The sequence below is a fragment of the Rhinatrema bivittatum genome, chromosome 2 (assembly GCF_901001135.1).
Source record: "Rhinatrema bivittatum chromosome 2, aRhiBiv1.1, whole genome shotgun sequence".
Taxonomy (NCBI): Eukaryota; Metazoa; Chordata; class Amphibia; order Gymnophiona; family Rhinatrematidae; genus Rhinatrema; species Rhinatrema bivittatum.
This window is the reverse complement of record NC_042616.1, coordinates 28,082,416-28,102,658: the sequence shown is the minus strand read 5'-3', so window position 1 is coordinate 28,102,658 and position 20,243 is coordinate 28,082,416. Positions and strand designations below refer to the sequence as shown.

The window sequence follows — 20,243 nt, the reverse complement described above, 5'->3', positions numbered from 1 at the left end:
AGCCCTTCACCACCCGGGCTCGGCAGTCAGACACCATTATCGGTGTCCAGGCAGGAGGTTATCAGTTCAAAATGTCCCTGTTTGCTGACGACGTCATGTTCACCCTCACGGATCCTTCAGCTTCCCTTTCTGGAGTCATGCAAGAGCTCCTACAATTCACAGCGGTGTCAGGCCTCAAAAGTCAATGACGACAAGTCGGAAATCCTTCACCTCACTCTATCAGCTGCTGAAGCACAGCTTCTTCAGCAACAATACCCGTTTACGTGGGCGAAAGGGGCCTCAAAGTATTTAGGATCCGTCTCGGGGCTCACTCAGATCAATTATTCCAGCCAAACTATACTCCTCTTATTAACTCCCTTAAGGAAAACTTTGCAAAGTGGTCCCATCACACCCACTCGTGGCTTGGGCGTATAGCCATAGTTAAAATGAATATCCTGCCTCGTTTGCTCTATTTCTTCACCACCATTCCCATTTATCTCCCTTCCATCATATTAAAACAATGGCACCAGTTAATATTTGGGTTCATTTGGCGTAAATGCCCACCTAGAGTAGCACGCTCGACCCTACATCTGCCAAAAAAATAGAGGGGGGCCTAAGCATTCCAAACCTATGTTGGTATTTCAGCACAGCGCAGTTACGGGCCTCTGGTGGTATTGCACAGGACAAAGGAGGCACCACAGTGGGTGCTGCTGGAGCAAGCTCTGATAGGTAGCAGGCCAATATGAGCCCGACCCTGGCAACACCATTCCACCGGGGGACTCTTTACACACTGCCCAAGTGCACTACGCACTACACTCAAAAGTTTGGAACCAATGGAAACCATTTTTGGTAGGAAAGGAAGAGCACATGTTACTGACCCATATTTTTTAATAACTCTGGACTACCCTTAGCAACGCAATCATTAGCGTCTCAGACCTGGGCTGCAGCGGGTATTACCCGTCTAGAACAAATACAGCTACAGGGTGTTCTCATGTCCACGGCAGAACTTAGCTCTCATTAGAGATTACCTAAAATTGACTTTCTACTATATGCTAAGGTGTACCACTTTATACAACGGGCACACAGAACTGGCTCTCTCCGACTCACTGGATCTTTATTTGAAACCTACTGGATGAACTCTCATCATATACGTGGTGTCATCTCTAAAATTTATGTGCTTCTGAATGGCAGGTCCCAGAACTCCTTTCGTCAACAATTAGCCTGGGCCAATGACTTTGAGCGAGATATTGCAGACACGGAATGGGATGCCGTATTTACGACTGCCCATAAGTGCTCTATATCCATTGGTTTGCAAGAAAATTGCTACAAGACGTTATCTAGATGGCATTACCCCCCCCCCCCCCCCCTGCTAGGTTAACATCATTTTTCATCATCTATCTCCCAACGCTGCTGGAGGGGCTGTGGATGGGGTGGCACCTACTATCATATTTGGTGGCAATGTCCACAACTTACCCACTATTGGCCCTCAGGCCTATCTTGGATATCTGATATTCTTCAAGTGTCCTTAGCTGCGGAGCCCTGGCCTGTTCTCTTGACTGTGCCCATAGAAGATTTAAATAAATGACCAACAACGTTTTACTCAACCGGTCTTTATTGCGGCTCGCACAGAGCTTGCTCTACATTGGAATAAAAACTCCCTACCTAGTCTGGCTCGAGTGCAAGCCTGCCGTTCATCACAATTGCTTAAATACCTTTAATAACATCCGGGATCCGTACAATCGGTGGTTAATCGCTCATCAGTAGTTGGGCGATTTGGTATTATGAAGCCTATCTTTTTTTTAACTGAACATAAATTGTGGCAGTCCTCTGTTCTAGGGCCTATGGTCGGGTCTCTGAATGTCCACTGGTTCCGCTCTCCAACTACCTCACACCCCTGCTTTCCTGAGGAGTCTCATTCACCCCGTATCTGGTTTGGACCCATTGATCTCTGTTAGATTGTTTTTTTCTTTTATTTTCTGCCAACTCTAATGCTCATTCAACACAGCTCGTAGCATTAGTCTCATCAGTTCTAATGTCTACATTAGAACTGATGAGACTAATGGTTCAAATCCTTCCTCGAAAATAGGTTTTACAAGGTGAGGATCAACAACAAAGAATCACACCCAGTCAGAGCTAACACAGGAGTTCCCCAAGGATCATCTCTCTCACCCACTCTATTTAACATCTACCTCCTCCCGCTGTGCCAGTTACTTTCCAACCTAAAATTAACCCACTTCCTTTATGCAGACGACATCCAGATCCTCATCCCTATTACCGAATCTCTTCACAAAACCTGGTCCCATTGGAACAGCTGCCTTCAAGCAATCAACCAGCTTCTCACTAGCCTCAATCTCGTCCTAAATACTAACAAAACTGAGATCCTACTAATAACTCAGGACAACAACAACACTATTCTCAACTCCTCAAGCTTTTTGCAACTAGCCAAAACTACAATTAACCATTCATCACATGTGAGAGACCTGGGGGTTCTGCTCGACAATCAACTTAACCTAAAAAAATTCATAAACAGCACAACAAAAGAATGTTTCTTCAAATTGCAGGTACTAAAAAAACTAAAACCACTACTACTCCTCCGTGACTTCCGTTTGGTGTTACGATCCATCGTCTTGTCCAAAGTAGATTACTGCAACTCCCTCCTGCTGGGACCACCCGCCAACTCAATCAAACCTCTTCAGATGGTCCAGAACGCCACAGCCAGGATCCTCACTAATGCCAACAGAAGAGAACATATCACTCCCATCCTTCAAAACTTGCACTGGTTACCAATCAAATCCAGGATCCTCTTTAAAGCCCTCATGATGATCCACAAGGCTTTACATAATATCTCCCCCCTCAATCTAACCTTCCAAATAAGGCCACACACCTCAAACAGACCCACTAGAAGAGCAGACAAGGACACGCTGTATACCCCACCTGCTAAAACCTCTTTAAGGAAGCGCGCCCTCTCCACAGCTGGGCCTCGCTCCCACCAGACCTCCGCCAAGAACCCTGCCCTTTGGTCTTCAAAAAGAAACTGAAAACCTGGCTCTTCAGACAGGCCTTTTGGACAGATAATCCCCCCCTCGCCCATGCTCTCTCTCCCCCTTGAATCCTTCCAATGCTAAACGTCCCATTGCTCATTGTGGTTTTCTCCCTTAACTCTCTCCCTTTTCCCCCCCTATCTGCTCATTTCCCCGAGGCTTAGGCCTCGTCCCCATTCTTATTATTATTATTAAAGTTACTCATTTTAATATTATGTTATATCTACCACATTATATGACAGTGTATTCTCTTATGTTGCTAAAGTTTTGCACATATCTGTTTTATTTTCCCCGCACGTTCTTGGCTCCTATGTTTCATTGCGTACGCCTTCCGGCGACAGTTTTCAGTTCCATGTAAACCGGTGCGATATGTATCCTGTCCAGGAGCATCGGTATAGAAAAGTTATAAATAAATAAATAAATAAAAGAATGTTTTCATTCTTCCGTTGTTTAATCCCTCTTGTATACTCGATATGTTTCTGTTGTTTATATACCCACTGACAGGGGGGGGGGGGGGAGGGGGGGAATTGGGGATCGATTGTACAAAAATGGATCAGATGTTTCTCATTCAATGGACCACATCGCACTGTTGCACGCCTTCTGTATGTGCTGTTTATCTGCAGTCCCTTGTTATGTTGTTCGAATTCTGTTCCAATAAAAATTCTTTAATCACAAAAAAAAAAAAAGAAATGGAATAACCTGCCTCCGACTGGAAGTGGTAGCGGTGGTCTGGGGGTTCCTTAAAAACCTTGGGATGGCTTTGGTGGGTTTTGATCCTGAGGAGTCCGAGGTTGCTTTGGAGTCCTCTGCCTTTGTCTAGGTCCCTAGTAGTGGCGATGTCTGAGGGCAAGAAGAAGGGTAGTACAGGGGACGTGAAGGCGGATAAGGCCTGAAGGGTCGCCGCTGATATAGTGGCTTGCGGTAAGGTGTATAATACCGGCTGGATGTTGACAAATCCGATGGAGTAGTTAGCAACTGTACGGTTCATTTTTGCTCCTTTAACTGGGCCACTCTCTCCCGGAACTGGTCGCCAAATAAATTGTCCGGCAAGCAAGGGAGGTTTGCTAACTTCTCATGGACATCTTCCCTGATGGCGCTTGCCCTCAGCCACGCGAGTCTTCTCGCTGTGAGGGCATTTGCCGTGGACTTCGCCGATGTCTCAAACCCTTCATATACTGTACGGATGAGATGACGCAAACCTTCCTCCATGTGATGGAACTCCTCAGGGAGGTGCTGATCAGGAGATGCCTCCTGAAGTTTAGGCTTCAAGGCTTGTAAGCACTCGAATAGGTATTGGGTAATTGCAAACTGATGCTGCTGGATCTTTGCGTTGAGTATACCTGCTTGGTAGGCTCGCTTCCCAAAATCATCCATGTACTTGGAGTCTCGACCTGGAGGGGCATTGGAATGTAGCCGGGATTTACGGGCTTTCTGCATCGCTGACTCCACCACCACCGAGGAATGAGGCAGCTGAACGTGTGAATAATAGGAAGACTGTCGCATCCGATATTTTAACTCCGATTTCCTTGAAGTGGAGGGGCCCGATAGCGGAGTTTCCCAGGCCCTTTTCATTACCGCATCCAGCACCTCATGAGATGGGAGTGCAGTTGGCTCGGCTGGAGTTTCAAAAACCTTTAGTAAGCCAAGAACATCCGCTCTTGGATCTGGCAGCCGCTTGGTTTCGATGTTTAGTGTTCGGCCCACTTTCTCGAGGAAATCCGAATACGAGAGGTCTTCGGGAGGCGAGACTGGTTCCGGTGGATCGTCAGCGGGGTCTGAAGGATACCCTGTTGAAGAGCAAGGTGAGGATGACAGAGGCGATTGGTCAGCTGGAGGAGGAGGAGGAGGAGGAGATGCCGGGGCCGGACCAGGACTGGGGCTGCCTTGAGGTGACACTGGAGCCTCCTGTGGTGGTTCTGGCAGGCGTCCTCCCTGAACTGCTACCATTGACAAAAATTGTGCCAAGATTAAGGAGATTTGTGACATTGCCTGGGAGGCCAATGTTTCCCGAGGTTGTGTATCCTGTGATGCACCTCGTGGTGGAGCTTGCGGTGGCAGAATAGGCATCTCGCTGCCTGAGCTTGATGTTTTTCGTGGTTTCTTACGTAAAGGCTCCTCATGGTCGGATGACAGAGACGGTGAGGATGCATTAGAGGGAGAAGACAGAGGATCTTCGTCCACAATCAGAAGAGGCGATGGCTCCTTTTGCTTCTTATGGCCAGAAATATGTTTCTTTGGCTGTTTATGAGGCTTTTGCGTTGATGGAGTCGATGATAGCGACTTATGGTGATGGGTCGACACTGTAGTGCTTCGGTGCGTCGAAGTTTTATGTCCATGCTTTGACCCCAAAGCATGGCTTGACTTGCTTGCGCCAGATGCGTTGGTGCGTCGATGATGCGTCGGTGCACCGACGCCGATCGACGCTGCTGCCTTCTTCGATGCAGTGGATGCGTCGCCCACGCTGTGTGTCGGCGGGAGCTTCTTGGTAGTTGACGCAGTCGAAGCAGAATGACCGACCGAAGCCACCCGTGGACGCACCGATTCCTTCGACGCACGGGGAGGTCTTGGAGAGGATTCTGCCGAGTCCTCAGAGGGGGCATATGATCCCGACGCAGCCTGCCTTAACTCCTGGATCCTGGCTGCCCGTTGTCTCTTTGCTCTGGGGGACATGCGTCCACGGTCTGCACAGTTAGCCTGGTCGTGTCGAGGGCCTAGGCAAATATAACAGGAGGGATGTCTGTCAGTAACCGACATTATCTTCCCGCAATTACAGAATTTGAAGTCTGGACGAGGCATTTTCTGTCAGACTTTGATGAATTTGTGGAGAAGTAGTTAAGCCTAACTACTGGGAGAGGTAATGAGGTGAAATAAACCTCTTTTTTTAACAATTCTTTTTTCTTCACAGAAAAGCTGAGAGGAGACCGAGAGCTCCGAGTGCTGACGGACTCGCGGAAAAAAAACAGACTGAGGAGACTCAGGAGGGTGGGGGGAGGTGCCAAGCAGGACTCGGAGCTTTACTTTGAGAGCTCCGCCACCTATAGGACCGGAGGACGTCCCAGACAGCATGGCTAATTCATCCTGCTTATCTATGTGAAAATATGAAATACACGCTAAGCGTTCCTGAAATAGTAGGAACAGCACTATAGCATTAACGCTAAAGTCTCAACTATATGAAGGTCTCTGTCAAGATGTGTCACTAATTTTGATTATTCCAAGGCTTTTTTGTGTTTTCAGATATATATATCTTGGGTCATTTGCTTTGGTCTTAAGTTAGTAATTTCAATTCTATAAAATTAAACATGAAAACTAATGGCTATGTCATTCACAATAACCCAGCTGTGCTGTCTGACAGTACCCCACATGGACACGGGGTATAGTCCCCTCTCTCACAAACTCCTTCTGCACTTCCTCACATTATTAACTTTGAATAATTTTCTCTCATCTGCACAGTTTATCACCTCAGTCACTGCTCACTTTTGCAGATCATTCATGAATCTGTTAATCAGCACAGGTCTGATATGGCCGGCACCTATAAAAGTTAAACATAAAAACTAATGGCTGGGGGCGTGGTTTCGCCGCGATCTAAGGGGGCGTGGTTTCGCCGCGATCTAAGATGGCCGCACGCTTTTAGAGCTCCGCTCCCAGCCTCCTCCCGATAGCCGAAAAACGGGACTCCAACCCTCGTTTCACCCCCGCTCAACTGCAGTAGCCGTCGGTTTTAGCCTCTGATGGTGGCCAAAGAAAAAACAAGCAAACTTCAGCGCTTTTCTTTCGTGAAAGCCGCACAGGAGATGCAGGACTCCGGGCCCTTGGGACCAGACAACATGGCGGACGTCGCGGAGCACCCCGAGCTGGAGGCCCCGATCCTCTCCCCTCCCCACGTCTCTGACAGGGCTGCAAACGACGCGGACCTACCCACAAAAGCTGTGCTCCGGGACTGGTTTATAGAGCTCAGGACCGAGATGAAACAGCACAAAAATGAACTTTTGCGGTCCTTTGCTGAGACGCGGGAGGAAATGAGAGCCCTGGGGCAGCACGTAGATGATATCGACGTCAAGGTGGAGGGGCAGGCTATGGCGATCCGGGATCTATCCCAGGCCAAAACTGAGGTACAGTCAGAGATCGTTGCTCTTAATGAAAAACTAGAGGACCTAGAAAACCGCAGCAGAAGGTCCAATATTAGAATAAGAGGGATTCCAGAGTCACCTGACTATGCAGACTGCCATGCCATAGCCCAGGAAATCTGCAAATTTATTCTGACCCAGGACCCCCTCACTGCAGGTTTGGATTCTAACCCTGAGGGTCCACGCATCGCCATAGAACGAGCACACCGGTCTCTTGGGCCTCGACGAGCTACTGGGCCACGGGACGTGATTATTAATCTCCAGAGTTTCTCTCAGAAGGAGAAAATTATGTTGATCGCCAGGAGCAAAAGGCTTTGGGGATGGAGAAACCTGGAGATAGCTCTCTTTCAAGATCTTGCTCCCAGCACCTTGCGGAAGAGATATGAACTGAGAGAAGTCACCCAAGCGCTACGCAGTGCGGACGTCCGGTACAGATGGCAGTTCCCATTTGCGTTAACTTTTCAACATCAGGGAATTACCCACCGCCTGAAGACGACGGAGGAGGCAGTTAAGGTCTTTGCTCAAATTGGGCTGGAACTCCATCTTTCTCAGCCTCTCCAAGCGCGGAAGTCCCCTCCTAGAGATCCTACAATCGCATTGGCAAACGGCTGGGAAATCTAGGCGCAGGAGCCGCGCCAAAACGGCTCTAGATGCTGAAGCACTCTCGGATCAAGGGTGACATAGTCAGCCTGGGTGTATACACTGTCTTTTCACTCTGGTTGGAGGACTGTTTCTACATGTTTTCATGTTCTACATGTTTTCATGTTTTTGCAGCTTAGCTATCTTTTGTTTTCACTAATTCGCTTTCTTAAATGCGCATTGTACTGCTTTTCATTGCTGTTTATTGCTATTGCTTATGATGGGTTGGACTAATTGCAAAGGGGGAGGCTGGGGGATGGGTGGCCTCTTGGAGGGTAGGCCTCACAACCCCAGTAGGGACTCTGCACAACTGAATGTGCGGATCCGGAAATAGGGGGATTTATACCTGGCCTTTTGGTACTCTACTGCCCTTATACACCTCTATACTGGGACACATGGTTTGGTCTGGGGGCGGGGAGCCTCATGTGCCTTCTGGCACACGTTCCCCTTCTGCTGTCAGGAGATTAGGCTGTCACGATTCAATATAGAGGACTATTATGACTCGATTTCTCACTCTTAATGTGAAGGGCCTGAACACCCGTGCGAAACGAGATCTGCTCTTCAGGGAGTTAAATAGCAGTAAAGTCACCATTGCGTTCCTGCAAGAAACGCATCTTCGCAAAAGGCACGAATACTTGCTGAGATCGAAGGAGTACCCCCACGCTTTCCTGGCGGCGGCAAACAAAACCTCTCGGTATGCAGGCACTGGTATCTTAATCTCCACTTCTGTAACCTTTGATTGTCTGGCATGGCGGCCTGACCCACAAGGGAGGTATGTCCTACTCAAGCTTAAAGTGGGTTCTCTCATATACACCCTGCTTTCCATCTACGCTCCCCACCAGGCGCAGGCTATATTTTGGAAGCAAATTCAAACCCTGCTGAATGATGAGACAGAAGGTTTTTTAATCATTGGTGGTGACTTCAACCTCACGATGTGCCCGGAGAAGGACAATTCCCACTCCACCAATATTCTTTCGCGACGGATTACTCGAAAAGTACGATCCATTATTGGCTCCATTTCCCGTCGTTGGAACTTACTGGATGTTTGGAGGCACCGCTATCCAACAGCTAGAATGTATACCTTTTATTCCAACCCACATAAAACTTACTCGCGGATTGATCTCTTTTTGCTGGATCAAGGTCTGCTGCCTAGACTTAAAGAAGCGGATATCCATGCGATTACTTGGTCCGATCACGGGGCGGTCACGGTGGACCTTTTGGACAACAAAGCACCCGGTGGTCAAGCTTACTGGAAGTTGAATGCTTCTCTTCTGACAAACGATTCTTTTAAGGAAAAGCTCCTGACGCATGTTCGAGAGTACTTTCAGCTCAATACGGACCGGGAGGTCTCGGTAAGCACAGTCTGGGAGTGCTCGAAAGCGGTAGTCCGCGGCTTATGCATAGCAAGAGCAGTAGCTCTTAAAAAGGACCGAGAAGCTAAAGACAAATTGTTAAGGATGGAGATTGATCGCCTGGCAAAGTTACATATGTCCAATCTTTCGCCCAAAACCTATAGTAAATTGACGGCTGCACGTCAACAACTACTGCAGTTACACGCAGAACGGACTTCTTTCCACTTAGAGCGCCTCAAACAAACGTACTTCGAGGGCAGCGATAAAGCTGGTCGGCTCTTAGCCCGCCAATTGAAGGAACGGGTCACGCGCGGTATGATCTCCAAGATACGAACCCCTTCTGGTAATCTTACTACGGATCAGGAAGAGATCCGGAAGAGCTTCGTCGACTTCTATGCTCACCTATACAAGGGGGATGAGACGATCTCCCTTACTGATATCTTGTCTTACCTGGAATCCGTACCACTCCCTTCCCTCTCTGCAGAACAGCAAACATACCTTGACTCTCCAATCACAGAGGCGGAAGTTCGGGATGTAATTAAAAATTTAAAAAATGGAAAGTCTCCCGGATTAGATGGCCTCTCTAGCGAATACTATCGTGAACTCTCTAGTGAACTAGCCGGCCCCATGGTCTCCCTATTTAACTACATCCGCGATGGGGGCTCCTTTCATGAGCACGCCAACATAGCTGGCATCACCATCATTGCCAAACCAGGTCGGGATCCCACTATTTGTGGTTCCTACCGCCCTATCTCTCTTATTAATCAAGATTTAAAGATTTTAGCTCGAGTACTCGCCTTACGACTCAACCTGTACTTGCCTGGCCTTGTCGGCTCCGACCAAGTAGGATTTATTCCCCAACGCATGGCAGCTGACAATGTCCGCAAAATTATAGACCTCATTTGGTGGGTAAAGAAGGAAAATACACCTGCTGTCCTCCTAGCCATAGATGCGGAAAAGGCCTTTGACCTTGTACATTGGCCGTTCTTATTCCAGACGTTACGGGCCATGAATTTTGGGAACCCCTTTCTGCAATGGTTACATCAACTTTACGCGGCCCCGAAAGCGACAGTAAAAGTGAATGGGACATATGGGCCACGTTTTCCTATCGGGCGCGGCACTAGGCAGGGCTGCCCCCTGTCACCTTTGCTTTTTGCCATTTTCCTGGAACCCCTGGCTTCCCGAGTCCGACACGCTACGCACATTCAAGGGATTGCACTTCAGGGTCATCAGTACACCATCTCCCTATTTGCGGACGACATTCTGTTCACCCTAGCTGATCCAGTCCAATCATTGTCGGCAGTGCAAGGAGAACTCATTGCATTCAGTAGTGTCTCTGGGTTCAAGGTTAACTCCGACAAATCTGAGATCCTTAACATCAACCTTTCCCAGGCGGATATCAACGCTATCAAAGCAACGTTTCCCTACAAATGGGCATCGGGCTCCTTGAAATATCTGGGGATACACCTCAGTGCCTCTCTGGAAGACCTATACAAACTCAACTATGAAGTGCTCTTTAAGGCGATTGATCGTGATCTCCTTCGCTGGTATCAACGGCCTTTCTCCTGGCTCGGTCGGATAGCTATCACGAAGATGAATATTCTACCTCGGCTATTCTACCTCTTCTCTACCCTCCCTCTCTACTTGTCTGCCACACTGCTGAAGAAGTTAGAGAAAAAAATTTTTGATTTTATCTGGAGGAAGCGACCTCCCCGCGTGGCGCGTCGCATTTTGTGTTTATCAAAAAAGGATGGAGGCCTGGGAGTCCCGAACCTTACTGCTTATTACGCAGCGGCCCAATTGAAAGCCATTGTGGATATTCATAAGACCTTGGAGGCTAAACAATGGGTGCGCGCGGAGCAAGCCATGCTGGGTACAATGTCCATCAGTGCCTTGTTTTGGCAACCTCGCCGAACATGGCGCCCGGTCACCTGCGTGCCGTGGGCGCTTCAGACGACTCTGCTGATCTGGAGCACGTGGAAGACCAAGCTAGCTGGCTCTTTTCTCTACTACTATCAGTCGTCTCTATTCACCACGACACAGTTTCCAGCGGGTTTTACCTCGACCGCCTTTTGCACCTGGTCCCAGGCTGGTGTGCTGACGCTTGGGCATGTCTATCAGGGAGGCCAACTGTTATCTTTCCCTCAAATTTGCCTACAGTATAATATCCCGGCGGAGAATTATCTACCCTATGCGCAGCTACGACACTTTCTTCTCCATCTCACACGTCGCCGGGAACTTCGACCCACTCGCTCGCTCTTTGAGCATTTTTGCACGGGAGCAGACAAGCTCACTAAGGTCGCTTCCAAGATTTATGGTCTTCTGAACACAGCACCCCCCGCGCTCCCACCCCATCTTCGTCAGTGGGAAAAAGATTTGGGAGAATCGCTGGACCCAAGAGAATGGAGCTCCATTTTTGCGATGGCCAGCCGTTGCTCCATATCGGCGAGGCTCCAGGAAAATTGCTTCAAGCTGCTTTTTCGGTGGCACTTAACACCACAACGTCTGCACACCATCTCGGCTAAATACTCTTCCCTCTGCTGGCGCAACTGCGGGTTCGAGGGTAGCTTTTGGCACATCTGGTGGACCTGCCCCCATGTAGCTAGATTCTGGTCGGACCTGCAGCATTGGTTTGCTGACCTTTTACAGATTTCTGTCACTTTGACTGCTAAGGCGGTGCTTTTGGATGGACGGCTTGTGGGGTTGGATAGAGACCAGCGGAAGTTTGGAAGTCAAGTTTGGATTGCAGCGAGACTTTTGATAGCCAAATATTGGAAGAGCGATCGCTTACCCACGGTGGCAGAGGTCACAGGCCTTGTACGGCATCACAAGCGGTTGGATTATCTCACGGCCCTTCGTCACAAGCGACTTGACTCTCACCGGAGGACCTGGACCTTCCTCCCCGCCTCCTAAGTGCCTCTCATGAGTGTCTACTTTGGTCCTCATTGTAGTTCCCGGGTGGGCGGGTGTCTTCACATTACTAGTGTTCCTTCACTTTATAAGTGTCCCTTCGCTCCGATGGTCCCTTAGTCAGAGCTAGCCATCAGTAGTCGACAGTAGGCGGCCTGTCCTACAATGCACCTGAGTGGACGCTTAGTTTCCTATCCTTACTCTATGTTTCATTTGCTTACTCCTGAGACGTGCCTCTTACTGATATCTGCCCCAATGTATATCCAAAGTTCAATAGCCCTTATCGTGTCTCCCTGGTATTCCTTTTGGAGGGTACTAAATGCCGGGTAGGGGGGAGGGGTGGGGGGGGGGGGGGGGGGATGATGAATGTTGTTTATGACTTTATCTGCGAACAACTGTAATAATTCCAGTTCCATACATTGATGTGGTATTCTGTTTATTTTGGTGTACATGTTCTTGTCACAGTTGGTTCTTATGCTGGTTATGCAAAATCAATAAAATGTTTTAAACACAAAAAAAAAAAAAAACTAATGGCTGTGCCATTCACAATAACCCAGCTGTGGTGTCTGACAGTACCGCAGGTGGCTGGAAACGCACTGTGGGACAGATCATGTTATGTAAATCACACACTCTGCAGCTTTGGGTATCTGAATGTGAATAAATGACCCAGACACAAGCACTGCCTGTCACAGAAACCCTGTGAGTGATTCCAGAGATCTGCAGAGGAGCTTGTGAAGAGGTCTCTGCACTTCCACTCTCCAGCTCAGCAGTCTGACCCCGCTCCCTCTTATTCCTGCACTCACCTGAGCAGCTGCTTTTCCCAGTGCCTCCTTCCTCTGATCCCGGCTCATCCCTGATGTACGGCTCTTCCCCTCGTTCAATGTGGGATATAATCTCAGGGGTGATGGTCGGGGAGCCTGTTCCTGGGGTAAGAGCACTGCATTAGGTTTCTCACAGTCACTCAGTATAATATCACTGCTCATTTTCTGCAGGAGGATTGCACTGAAGGGAAAGATGCATTGAGAGAGACATTCAGATACCTTGTGGGCTGCACCCGTGCTCCAGAATGGGGCATTTTCTGTAGGTACAGAGTGGAGGGAATAAAGCAGGTTTGTCCCTATCCCCCTCAAGAACCTGTTCAAATACAATGCAGTGCACATACATGAACTAAGCATGCTCTGATTGCAGATTTATGGCCTTTCAGCCTCACAGCAATCCTACTGGGGTCAGAATTCCCTGAGTCTCTATGCTCACATCTGAAGAAGGAAACTGTAGATGGTTCTTATCCCAGTCTAATAAAAGGGACCATGGTACACAAAGTTACAACAGGGAAGGGCAACTCCAGTCCTGGAATGCCACAAACAGGGCTGGTTTTTAAAATATCCACAATGAATATGTACGAGGTATACATGCAAGCACTGCCTCCACTGTATGCAAATATATCTCATGCATATTCATTTTAAGAGTGAAATGTCACTTTTGTTTTACATGGATTCAGTGTAACCATCTTTTGTCTAAGTTCTTGAGAAAGTCCTGGCGATCTTTCCAAGCACAGGAGCTTACGCAGGCTGGAAATGCCCTCAGCATCAGCAGCTTGTCATGTGGTTAATTATTCAGACAGTAGGTTGAGGCACTCCTTCACTGACATTGAACTGGCGTTTGTTAGGCACAGGGTCAGGTAGATTTAAGGGCCGGAACGTCCTCTCTTAATTCTCCTGAACTGCCTGAAGTTCCAGTTCATCAGGCAGAGCAGCTTTCTGCTCCCACCACTGCGCTGGAACTGCAGGTGGCAGCCCGGGCTCGGAGGGGTGTCATGATGAGTTTTACCAAACATGAACTCCATTCCTTCTTGGCCTGTTTAACACTGCGGGGAGGGAGGAATTCCGCAAAGGTGCTTTGGCAGATGCCACTATCTCCCTCGTCTATAAGAAAGGCAGAGATAGCGTGGAGTGTGGCTTCTACCGGCCACTTTCTTTGATAAACTCAGATCTAAAGATTTTGGCAAAGATACTGCTGGCTTTATAAAAGGACGGATGTCTTCGGCAAACTCCCGGCAGCTTTTTCACATTTTGCACGCCGTGGGTGTGGTGGGCCTTTCAGGGATGGTGATCTCCTTGGATGTGGATAAGGCCTTATTCTCTTTACTACCTTAGAGCAGTTTGGGGTTGCCTGGATACAGGTGCTTTATATTCGATCAAGAGCCAGATTGCTCATTAATAGCTCTCTCTCTCGGTCTGATCAATGTGTCTGATTAAGGGGGACCACATCCTACAGAACTTAGGTAAGGTGTCTCGGCGGATTGCTGTAAGTTTCTCCATTTCAATTCTGTACTTCTGTATAAGATTCAGAGTTTAAATGTATGTTAATGTGGACTTGGATGCATGCAAATCTTTAAATAAAAAGCTAAAAAAAAAAAAAAAGAAAACTCTATTTATGCAGAAAAAAGAAAAAACTCAAAGGCTGGAAAATCTTCTAAACAGCTGAGACTGCTGAGCCTAAGAGCAATGCGCAGGCTGCCTACACAAGCATGGGATAGTTAAAAAAAATCTCCTGAACAATCAAGGCTGCCATGCATAGATGCAGCATCCGTGCTACCAGCACATACATCATCCAATAAAAACCAAGATACCATAAAGAAACTCACTCAATACTATTATCTGCAGAGCGCAGAATCATCAGACGCACGACTAAGCAGGTAGGACTTTAGCTGCTCCTTAAATTGCTCATAGCAAGGAATCAACCCGAGCTGCTCAGGTAACGAATTCCAAAAAAATCAGGCTCTGTCGTGTCTCTCCCTGGCAAATAGAGGGGACCTCCAAGAGCCCTCGGTTGGTGGACAGTAGTGTTCTTCCAGGGAGATACATTTGCAAAATGGGATTCAGTGAAGTAACAACCAAATGTTTTCAGAGTTTCGTGAACAATCATAGCAAATAAATTCTCCACTGTACTGGAAGCCAGAGGAGAGACCGTAATACTGGGGTAATATGTTGGCACAACCTCGTACCAGTAAGCACAGGCACTGCTGAATTTTAAATTATTTGCAATGGTCTGATCACTGATAAAAAGAACTTTTAAAATGTTTCATTACTGAATGTTATTCTCTTCATCAGCTGTTTGAAATATTTATTCTTTTTAATAGTATGGTAATACTATATTTCCTGATTTTAATAATTTTATGAGTGATGACGAGATTTGTTTTCCCACTGTTGCATTGCATACAGAGTCTGGCCTTTTGCAGTTTCCAGCTCAAATACTGTCTGCATATTTCTATTTGTACTTTATTCGTATTTGGTAAGGGGCTATCTGTGGTCTACATGTGGAACTGAGATGAGGTATTCTCCTAGTCTGCAGTTTCTGTGTAGGGGTCGATTGCAACCTGGCTTGTTCTGTTTACCTAATAAGACGTGTAGTAGTGTGTCAGGGCCTGCTGTAATATTTCCAGTTTTGCCTTTTCATTGGTAGGTTGTTACTGTTTGAGTGCTGGCAGTTAGTGCTGTTTTGGGGTATGGGAGGTTTACTGAATTGCAATTTGCAGTTCATTTTATTTTATTTTTTTGCAGGCTTTCCTCACTAGTACCACAGAAGAATTCAGCCTAAGTGTCACCCCAGAGCAAAGAGCATGACTCCCTCCCCCCAAGAGCTATGAAAGCTGCCTCCGCAACATCCCCAACTAACTCAGGGAGAAGACCCAACTTCATTCAATAATGAAATAACCTTCTATTCTACCTCTCCCAAAAATACGAATTTCTGAAAAATAAAAAGTCACTCATTACCAAGTGAGCTGAGGGTCTGATAATTCTCCTTCATCACATCCTTGTAAAGCTCCTTCTGCCATTCTTCTAAATACCCCCACTCCTCCTGGGAGAAACGGACAGCGATGTCCTCAAAGGTTACTGGGACCTGAAACACAAACCAAAAATGCTCAGCACAGCAAATGATCAGGACAGCAGGGGGAAGGTTTCCAATATTTAAATAATTATAAATCTAATTCACTGTCACAGAATGTACAGTCCCAGAGCAAAATTATAGCAACTGGAAACCAATTCCACACAGAATCTGGAACACCTGATCTCTCTCGTTTTCTTCACTCCCGGTCTGCTCAGGATCCCATTAAAGTCAGGGCTGACTCTGCAGTGTCCCAGGTTAGAAAGCTGCAGCAGTGTTTGTACAGAGACGGGTAGGATTGCAATGTTTAATACCTGTCATTAGGAAGTTCCCCCATTCTTAGCCTCTAACATAGTAATTAAAGGATGCACAAAGCATAAGATGATAATGTGTGAGCAGGTTTAAGCCTCAGAATCCCCAGCAGCAGTTTCTTTATTAGATACAGTGAGGGCTGCACTAATGTAGTAATTAAAGGATGTACAAAGCATAAGATGATAATGTGTGAGCAGGTTTAAGCCTCAGAATCCCCAGCAGCAGTTTCTTTATTAGATACAGTGAGGGCTGCACTAATGTAGTAATTAAAGGATGTACAAAGCATAAGATGATAATGTGTGAGCAGGTTTACGCCTCAGAATCCCCAGCAGCAGTTTCTTTAGTGGATACGGTGAGGATTGCACTAATGTAGTAATGGAGAAATTACTTACCTGATCATTTCGTTTTCCTTAGTGTAGACAGATGGACTCAGGACCAATGGGTTTATGCTCCCCTGCCAGCAGATGGAGACTGAATCAGATTTCAAAGCTGACGTCACCCTAGATACACCCCTGCAGTTACCTCAGCTTTTCAGTATTTTCTTCAAAAGCCACTGTGGACATACTAGTGAAAAACTTGATTAAAGATAGATAACCGTGGGGCGTGTTGACGTCACCGGCGAGTATGGCTGCCTAGGATGTGAGCTCCCGGAGATAACCTGTAATATCTATTTAAATCGTGAGCATCTGCTCTTCATTCGCGCTATCACTATGCACAATCTGCTCCCTACACTCTTGCCATGATGGCGAAACGAAAAAAAATGTCGACTTACAGCAGTCTTCCTACTCCAAATCGGAGGGAGAACCTGGAGGCCAGTCAGCGGAGCAGGCTTCAGACGGTACTAGAGAGGCCGAGCCCGACCACGCGGCGCCGATGGTCATCGCTGACCTCCCCTCTAGATCGGAGCTTCGGGAAAGGTTTATTGAGCTTCGCTCAGACTTAAAAAAGCACAGGCAGGACCTGCTTCAATTAATTACCGAAATTAAAGAAGACATGGCTACGCTGGGTACCAGGATCGACGACCTCGACATTAGAAATGACTCACTTGTAGGTGACGGCTGACACTCTTGTGATCCATGATTGGGGGAGAGGAACCTTCCTTCTTGCAAACGATAAACTAGAAGGAATAACGCCCCATATTTTCCTGGGGGATAGGTACTAGGTTTACAGCCCTCATCCTGAGGAGCCTTAAAAGAGTAATCTCCACTGCCTGCCTTTTGTGCTGGGAGTGGCAAGGTAAGTTCCTGGAGAAGTCCATAAACTGCTATTAATCAACTGCTTGTTGCTGGCATTAGTAGAATGGTTTCTATTTATTGTTTGGGTATTTTCCAGGTACTTGTGACTTGGATTTGCCACTGTTGGAGGCAGGATTCTGGGCTTGAAGGACCTTTGGTCTGACCCAGTATGGCATGTCTTATGTTCTTATCAGGGAAGACAGTTTGGCTGGAAGACTAAATGGGAGTGCCTGGATCGAGATGATGCAAGAAGGAAAAGGAGATAATGTGAGACAGATCCATAAATATTTATTAGCCATACAGACTGTTTTTTCCACCTTTTAGTTCTTGTGGAGGGCACATTTTCATATTGGGATTTTCAGGATGAGATGCTGGGCTGGATGGCGCATTGCTCTGACCCAGCCTGTCATTTCTTATGTCCTTGGTGTTTGTACAGAGATAGAAGGAAGTTGAGGGCAATCTCCTACCTGAGCAGAAGGTCCTGCAGGCATTTTCCTCTCTGCCATTGATGCTTTCAGGATGAGAAATGAATTGGGGACTCTCTCTCTCAGGCTGGAGAAGAATTGAATGTTGCCCTCTTGCTGTTACAGCGGGAGAGGAAAGCGGAGATTGAGAGTCAGAACCGCAGGGCTCGGAAGAAGGTTGCGAGAGGTGAAGCTCGTCCCCGAATCTGATTTTTCAACTGCACGTGGGCACAACAACTCCGCCTCCTGCCGGGCGCAGAATGATGAGTCACGCCGGAGCGAGGTGATCTGATTACCGAGGGCGCAGACTAATGACATCGTTCAGGAGGCGGGCAAATTAGTACACGGAGGGCACAGACTGATGACATCACAGAGGGGGTGCTTTAAGTCGTAGAAGGTTTGGCACTGGGCGGAAGTTTTCTATTCTTCAGAGATCGCATGGAGATGATTTTCTTACAATAATAGTTTTTTTTCTTTATTATTAAAAATATAAGAATGGCCAGGATGGGTCAGACCAAAAGATTTTCAGCTTATAGTTACCCACCACCACTACTACTATTCTAAAGGAAAAGTACCTCTATTTACCCTGCTGAGCCCCGGCAGGAGCAGCGCAGATTCCCGCTGCCCCGCAGCCTTCACGGTCTCCCAACCCAGCAAACACAGAAATCCTCATCAAACTTTAAATATTTTTTTCCAACCTTTTGTGCTTGTGGGGACAAATACCATCTTTTAATCTGATCTGCTCGTTCTGTGGCACCTGAGAAATGGGGCGTAGACCTACTCAAGAAATGTATTAAGTTCATCCAGTAAAAAGGGTCACCTTATTTAATGTTGATTTGTTGACCTTCAATTCTGCGCATCACTTCAGGATAGATCCATAGGAAAAGCATTTAATGATGGCTATTAATTGATACTGCACCAGCCAGAACAAAAGTGAAGACAGAAAATCTCTCTGGCATTTTCCCAGAGACAGAGAGAGAGCTCCTCTTTATAAGGTCTTCTTAGTAGTCAACTATTTATAATCACTAGAGGAGGGCCAGCTAATAATTTGTGAGGTTTTGGTGGTGGTTTAGGGTTGGGGGGCCAGTTTGACATGCAGAGTGAGACGTACGAACAGCACAATACACCTCAGTGAAGATTTGGAGTGAGGAAAGGCTCACAAAGTTGAGATTTTTACAGTGTTCTTTCACCCTAGCTTGATGGACTCTATAACAGGATACTATCAAGCTAGGGTGAGAGAACATTGTAGAAATCTCATCTTTGTGAGACTTTCCTCACTCCAAATCATCACTAAGGTGTACTGTGCTGTTCGTACGTCTCACTCTGCATGTCTGATTGGCCCCAAAACCTCACCTCAAGTTATTAGCTCGCCCTCCTATAGTGATATAAATAGTTGAATACTATGAAAGCCTCCCCAGAGACTCTCTCTCCCCCCCCCCCCCCCCTTTTTCTGGCATTAAAAAATACGATATTACCCCTCATTTTCATTAATCCCGCCCCTTTGAAAAATTTGCATTCAAGGTACCATATCGCATGTGTAATGACTTTTAACACCATTAATGCATTTTGATGAATGGCCCTATAAGATGCTTACAGAAGCCCAGCAGTGACATAGTGGCTATCCAGTCTTTTGCATTGAGTACCACCTGTATGATTCTCTACCAGTTAGTAAGAGGTTGTATGCGTGCATCCAGTGCAAAGAGCTCCTGGCTCTCAAAGAAAACGTTCAGAGGCCAGAGTGGCAGAAGTGGATGAGGTAAGACAGAGAGGTATAGTGTATAGCAGAGACCTTCACGGGCATAATAGAACGGTCCCAACTTCAGTCCAGCAGTTCTTGTGCTGGTTTGGAGGAGCAAGGCCAGAGTGGCAGAAGTGGATGAGGTGAGTCAGAGGTATAGTATATAGCAGGAGACCTCTTTAGTGGGGCAGGAAGTGATCCTGCAGTTAGGGCCTGCCCTCCAGATGATGCTTTGTCCTCTCACATCGAGGATGTGTCTCCAGGGGTCAGTGCCCAAGAGGAAACGATTAGGCAGCCATTGTAGTGAGTGAGTCGATTATTAGGAAAGCAGATAGCTGGGTGGAAGTTGGGCACGAGTATCTCTTGGTAACTTGCCTGCCTGGGGCGACTAAACCCCAGGAGCCTCCGACGCCACCATCCTCTCAGGTCCCCTCTGCGCGCACGATGCACTAAATGAACCCCAGGCTGGGAAAACCCCTACAGCGCCAGCTGATGATGTCAGTGGAGGCTGGGGATTTAAATCTCAGCTGTGCTCCCAGCTGGTGCCACCGCAACAGGTCCTCC

The 20,243-nt window shown here is 47.3% G+C and overlaps 1 protein-coding gene across 2 annotated transcripts in view; it reads right to left on the bottom strand.

Moving 5' to 3' along the window:
• Positions 1-18,177, bottom strand: part of LOC115085863 (gastrula zinc finger protein XlCGF58.1-like) — a 35,460-nt gene extending 17,283 nt beyond the window's left edge. Inside the window, exons 1-4 of one of the 2 annotated variants that reach the window (XM_029592382.1) lie at positions 17,945-18,177; positions 15,819-15,945; positions 12,849-12,968; positions 3,244-5,731 (exon numbers count right to left, since the gene is read on the bottom strand). In XM_029592382.1, the coding sequence (XP_029448242.1) occupies positions 4,005-5,731; positions 12,849-12,968; positions 15,819-15,945; positions 17,945-17,983 (2,013 nt within the window). In that variant the 5' untranslated portion in view covers positions 17,984-18,177 and the 3' untranslated portion in view covers positions 3,244-4,004. Of the gene's footprint in view, positions 1-3,243; positions 5,732-12,848; positions 12,969-15,818; positions 15,946-17,944 lie in introns of those variants that run through there. The other variant, XM_029592381.1, reaches the window with a different exon arrangement.
• Between the last annotated feature and the right edge of the window lie 2,066 nt (positions 18,178-20,243).